Source organism: Nesoenas mayeri (assembly GCF_963082525.1).
Source record: "Nesoenas mayeri genome assembly, chromosome: 13".
NCBI lineage: Eukaryota > Metazoa > Chordata > Aves > Columbiformes > Columbidae > Nesoenas > Nesoenas mayeri.
Genome location: NC_137550.1, coordinates 1,806,553 through 1,812,859, shown reverse-complemented (window position 1 = coordinate 1,812,859; position 6,307 = coordinate 1,806,553). Strand labels below are relative to the sequence as shown.

Genomic DNA, 6,307 nt, shown 5'->3' with positions numbered 1-6,307 from the left:
TCTGGTTAGAACAGCTGATGTTATGCAAAACATCCATCATTATCCAGACTTCATGGAGATTGAATTCAAAGAGGGCAAATACTTTATAGGTACTGCTACATTTCAGTGACAATTTTACTGACTGACAAGTACTATATCACCTGAGGTTTTTGACATTATTTCTTAGTTTACTTATTTAAGCTGGAAATATATCTGAAATATAATTATTTACCAGGGAAGTTTGCAGTCTGGATGTGAGATGGACTCCCCATTTGCATTTGTAGCCACAGGTATCAGCTTTAGTTTCCTTCTGTGAAACCACATTTATCCTGAAATAGGGGAATGCTGTTCCTCCTCCAAAAGTCTGTTTAAAGCAACTGATTTGCAAGATTATTTTTTAGCTCCAAACAATTAAGAACTCTAACAGCTTAACTGGCTGTGATAATTAGCAGTCACTAAGCCTGTCTTTGGGGAAATATAGCATACTGTCCTATTTTAGTACTACCAGAGGAAAATAATGAGAAAATAATGTGAAAGCCCATTGCTCTCCTGAACAACTCCTTGGGATGCAGAACCTGGGCTGGCCATGAGCTGCCGCAGCGGTGATCTCTGCTCGCTAAGCTTGGAAGGTGTGTCATTTTGATAACCACGGGTGACAAATTTAGCTAGTCATCGTGACGCAAGCACAAACTGTTGGCAGCCAGGGTGGAAATACCTGCTACTCCATTCTGACAGGAAGGGGTAGTTTTATGTTAATCACCCCTAGAAGCAGCCTTCTGGGATCCTGCCAGTCTCCCTGTGTGCTCCCAGGTTGGTGGAGAGGCGGTGGCTCGGTGCCAGTGGGGGTAGGATGTTGGGGAGGCTGTTGGGGTGCAGCCCCAGGCTGTGGCAGCAGATGGCTCGGCTGGTCTCACACCCTGCCAGACCCATTGGTGACAAAGTGAAGGGCGCTCAGGATGCAGCTTTGCCGACAGCTAATCCAGGTGGGTAGAAAGACTTTGGTCGCTGTTTTGTGCTGCGGCACAGAGGGAAAGGGTATTTGCAGGAAACAGTGAGAAAACAGCCCTTGCTGTTGTCTGTGGCTGTTACTGCAGGGTCTCCAGCATGGGACTTTGACCTTGTCTTTCCTGGCATGGACCTTGTCCTTTTAGCGATCCATTCTACTCCTTACCACAAAGCTGATTCAGACGCTGATTCTTCAGATGCGGCTCTACTGATCTTGCTGGCACTCAGTGAGAGAAATAGGAGAAGCAGGAAATGGAATTTACCTGGGGGTCTGGGTGCCAAGATTTACACCTGGGGTTTTTCAGCCATTCACAAGTCCTGGCATGCAGGAGCAGGCCTGGGGCCAAGGAACTTAATGTAATTTTACCATCTTAACGCAGGCAGGAAGAGATGGTTCCTGTGCCCTGTTCTGTAGCAGCAGTGATTTTCTTTCAGCCAAGCACTAACAATCCAGTAACAGTCAAGGATCACAGGACACTGAGACTGGGGGTATCTTCATGTCCATCCCTTCCTGCATGCCCTGGTCACTTACAGCGCGTTTCTAAACACCAGTGCTACATGTGCAAGCACAGGGCACCATAACCTGACATCTTGGGTGCACCTACCTGGGTGTGTGAGCAGTCCCAGCTACACCAGTACAGGTGTGCAATGCAAAAGCCAGGATTTGAGGCAGCCAGTGCTTGCCCTATTTTTGCAGCATCTCTCTGCCACAGCTCTTGTCATGGCCTGTCATTGGGCTTACTTCCATCCAGAGGAGCCAGACTCCCTTTTTCATTGTGCTCACAGTGACAGCATGCTAATGGCATCACTGTGGTAGGCTGGTGGGTGTAATGTATCATCATTAGACTACAGTAACGTGGTACCTAGCTTGCATGAGAACAACTGCCAGCATCACACCAGGCTGTATTTTAACAGACTTTGTCTCTCCATCAGCACTTTTAGAAGGAGATGCTGTCAAGGAGTTATTAGAGCTGCTGGCAGTTTTCTTAACTGGGCCATTTGAAAGCAAGATGCTAGCAGGGTGAGAGCATGTTGTGGGCTTGGGTGACTTCAGCCCTGCATCCTTCGCCCCATAATCAAGAAGATTAGAAGATATTTTTAGTTAAAAACCTACCTAAACTGAAGGAAAAAAGAAAAAAAAAAAGGCGCAAAGCAAAAAAAAAGCTGCAAATATAACAAAGCATATCACACCAGCTGCTGAGTCCTTTTGACATTAGAAAGCACATTTAGCTCTCACAGAAAAGTGCCATTCTGAATGTTCAATCCTCCTCCTCCTGTACAAGCAGCTTTTTGCCTCTTCCCTTCTTTAAGGTTAGGTCATTGTTTTCTTTTATAAAATCTCTTACAGGTTACGAAACTTTCAAGAATGACAGAAGGCCTACAAATTTTGATAAAAAGGTGTTAGTATGGGCAGGACGCTTTAAAAAGGAGGAGGACATTCCCAAGCTTATATCGTAAGTAGACCTGTCTGAATGACCCTTTTTGGATATGAACATACAGACTGAGACTCCAGTCTGCATTACCCAGAACTGTGCTCACATGGTGAGTGTTAGTGCTTCTCTATGCTGATGGGGTCTGCTGCTACTGATGTCCAAAAATAATCTGAATCTTTGGGAACATGAACTTTTTGTCATGCCCTGTGAAGTAAACTGGATTCACTTGTTTAGATATCATAAGTTTCAGAGTAAGCTGAAATGTCTTTTGCAAGACAAGCAGCTTTGTAACTCAGAAGTCACCGTGATAAATCACTTCAGATTTTTACATGCTTTGCTAGTTTTTATTGAGTAGCAATCAATAATGCCACATAAATTTTGAAAAGAAGCTGGTGTTATACACAGCTACTGACAGACTTCTGCAACAAGATCCTCATGTCTGGGCTACAGTTTCGCCTCCTTGTTGAAGTATTTTTGTTAAATGATTGTCATTTAGTTTTAGAGACCTAATGCTTCCTGACTTGTGACAATCCAGGGGCTTCTCCACCCTTGCAGGTGTAAGGAAATCCATCGCTAGATATGAGTTCATGAATGACCCGCTGCCACACTGCAGTCTCTTGCAAGTGTGAATTGTCAGAAAAATTATGTGAGTCGCTCATGGAAGGTGTTGGAGATCTCCCAGCGACAGCTGTGGCTGCTCAGCAATGTGGGAAGACAATTCCAGATGGACAGAGCAGTTGTTCACTCCAGCTGAGGCTCAGCCTCCCACTGCAGGCTGGTGGGGTTGGTGGCAGCTGCCTGGCAGAGGGCTACGCTGCAGCGGGACAAGGCCACAAAGCACCTCCTGCAGTGGGAATGGGGATGTGGCCACAGACCTAGGCACCACTTGCTGTGCCTCTTCTCTGTGTGAAAACTCTCCACTGATCTTAGCCAAAATGTCATGCATGTTCATTTATTTTTCCACTGATGGTGCCATTGCCTGGCCCAGGTGGCTCAGACCCAGTGTCTCCTGGTGCTGTACAGCACCCCATGCCTTGCCCTGCAACACCCAAAGCTGGGCCCCTCATAATGAAAAGACTTCCCTGTCCTTGTCATTTTTCAGGTACTCACTCTCATATACACTGTTAGAAGAGAGCAGGATTTGTTATTCTTCTTGTTACTGGTGACCGGTAGGAGTAGCAATACCCTATGGCTACATCTTTCCCCCATAGTCTAATTTTTTGAGTTCTCCTCCATGCACATGCAGAAAGAGAAGGCTGAAACACATTGTACATTCATAGGCAGTTGCTGGAAAACTCAAGGATTCATTATTCATCTCTCCATGATCTAGTTTTACACACGCTGCTGCAGACAGAAACTCTGCTCTGTCCTCTGCAGGTCTGAGGTCCTTGATGCAGCGAGAAGCAGTGTCAGGATAAAGGTTTGCTACATCATGATTGCGCTGACCGTGCTGGGCTGTTTGGCCATGGTAATCACAGGCAAAGAAGTGAGTATTTTTTCTGGGTGAGGTTATCTGATCCACTTAATGTATGGCCTCTGTATGCTGTCTTTGTAAATAAGCACCCAAGTAGACAGATAGGTTTGAGAATAAGTCCATATAAGCAATATTTGCACAGGACCTGTATCACCCCATTCTGCAGAGGAGAGACTGGTACACAGAAGAACAACTTGCTGATTAATGTGTTGCTTCTGGTCCACTTTGCCATAAGCCCATGCAGTGCAATGCTCTGTACCATGGTGTCTCAGAAAGAGGCCGGTCCAAAGGTTGTAGTAGCTGTCTGAGTAGCTCAGACAGTGTCAATGGTGCCTGATGCTGTCCCGCATCTGTGGGCTGTAAGGATCCTGCAATCCTGCGTGCATAGTCTGTGTGTCACACTTCTTTCCACCCCACTGGTGGGGAAGGAGGCTCTCCAGCCTGGCTTGCATGTCCCAACACACCTGTAAACAATTTACAGTGTAATTTTCCTGCTAATCAGAGCTGAAAATGCTGAAAACTTGGTAAAATAAGGAAACACATTAACTTCTGTCACTGCAAAATATCAAAAGGGACAGTGGTGCAAATCTGGGGAGATTCAATGGTGGGAAATGTGTGCATGCAGTGATTTTCACCGTTTCTTTTCCAGGCTGCTAAAAGGGATCACACACTGCTGCGGATGAACATAGAAAAGAAGGCCAAATGGAAGGCTGAAGTGGAGAAAGATGAGGAGGCAGCTGTTGGGAAGCTGCAATGATTTGGAAGAGATTTATTTTTAACAGTAGGAAATAAGTGATTTGCACATGTGGCGTATGTACCTGTCTCCACTTAACTCTTTGGAGCTTTTTTACTGAAACTCTCAGCGCAAAGATTTCACTGCTTAAAAATTGTTCCATACAAACTGGGAAACTCCTGTGGAAACTCCAACAGCTGCTTTCTGTGGCCTCTGGTCTTTGGCAATGGGTTCTGCTGAAACACAGACAACTATTCTAAACTGGAAGGATGGATGCAGGACTCTCCAGCTCAGGATCAGCTTTTCATGGTGCTACTGATGTTCAGTGTGGCCATGGGGCTGTCTCCTGGTAGCCAGGAAGGATATGGCCTTACATCAGAGGGCATCCCATCCCATGCAATGCCTCTAGCACAAACACCCTTGCCCAAAATGATCCAGAGCAGGGCGAAGAAGGGTCTGAAATACATTTGGCAAGCACAAAGAGGCCAATTATCCAGAGTCCTGCTGCCATCACTGTCCCCTCTCCCTCCCCACCCGCTCGCAGTGTCCCGTGGCCAAGGGTAGAGTGGGGACATGAGCATGCAGAGGGGCTTGGAAGATGGAGGGGTGTGAGCAGACCCTGATGACGGATTTGGGCCAAAAGGGGCTTTGGGCCAGAGGAGATGGCAGTGATGTGATGTGATGTGATGTGATAGCTTGGGCATGTGGAGGGGTTTGGTTGCTGTGGGGCAAGCTGGGGAACAAGGAACCTGTCGTGGAGGCACCTCTTCTGTTGCACCTCTGATTTTTCATCTTCTGCTTCTAGTCATTGTCATGAAAGTTCTCTAGCACTCGCTTAGTTGTGATTTTAGTCAGGAGTATTTGTTAATACATGGTTTGCTAAAAACGAATTCTTCTTAATCATCATAGTTCATTAATTCATAATAAAACAGCTGTCCAATTACATCTGAAACAAACACATCTCTTCACAGCTTCATTTGAAGTGTCACCAAACTCTCTGGGATGATGTTTAACAGATGGGAGACATCCTAATGAAATATTGAAAGTTTCATTTTCATGAAGTGATTAAACTTCAAGACAGGCCCCACTTGATGTTCGTGGGCACTGATGGTCTGAGCCCCTCTGTATCATTCATAACCCCTCAAGACCCATAGGACAGGCTGGTGTAGCTGCATGAACCGCACAGAGTGTCAGGGGACGTCGAGTGACAAAAGCCAGACATCTTAGCTACATCAGAAGATGGCAAATGCCATCAGCTTTTGCGCGGTGTCCTGAACATCACACCAAGGCTTGGTCTGTGCAAGGTTTATTACTCAGATCAGTTGCACTTGTGCTTCAGTGGAGTCTGAAAGCTGCTGCTCAGGTCTCTGGGATCTATTGTGTCAAAAATCATGTCCACTTATTGCTGATGTGTCACTACATGGAAAAGATCAGGCAAATGACAGGCTGGGGCACTGGCAAGTGAACAGCAATTGTTGGGCTCTGGGACCCCATCTCCTGTGCCTGTGATTGTTGGATGGCTTTTTCCCTTTGATGCTTCTTAGGAGCCCTTTTCTCCATGTTGCACACCCATTTAGGATGAGGAGTGTGTGTGAGGGGGATGTTACATCTGTCATGGCTCAGTGTTCGCAGTCCTTGTTTCTAGCTCACAGCCCCATGCAGTACAATTCACCAGAAGTGATG

General features: G+C 46.2%; 1 protein-coding gene across 1 annotated transcript; it reads left to right on the top strand.

Annotated features, from left to right (window-relative positions):
- Window positions 1-729: 729 nt before the first annotated feature.
- LOC308045394 (protein FAM162B-like) lies at window positions 730-5,493 on the top strand. The gene is made up of 4 exons (XM_080352658.1): window positions 730-962; window positions 2,333-2,438; window positions 3,795-3,903; window positions 4,541-5,493. The coding sequence occupies exons 1-4, from the start codon at window positions 830-832 to the stop codon at window positions 4,646-4,648; spliced, it is 456 nt and encodes a 151-aa protein (XP_080208784.1). The 5' UTR covers window positions 730-829; the 3' UTR covers window positions 4,649-5,493.
- The last annotated feature ends 814 nt before the right edge of the window (window positions 5,494-6,307 follow it).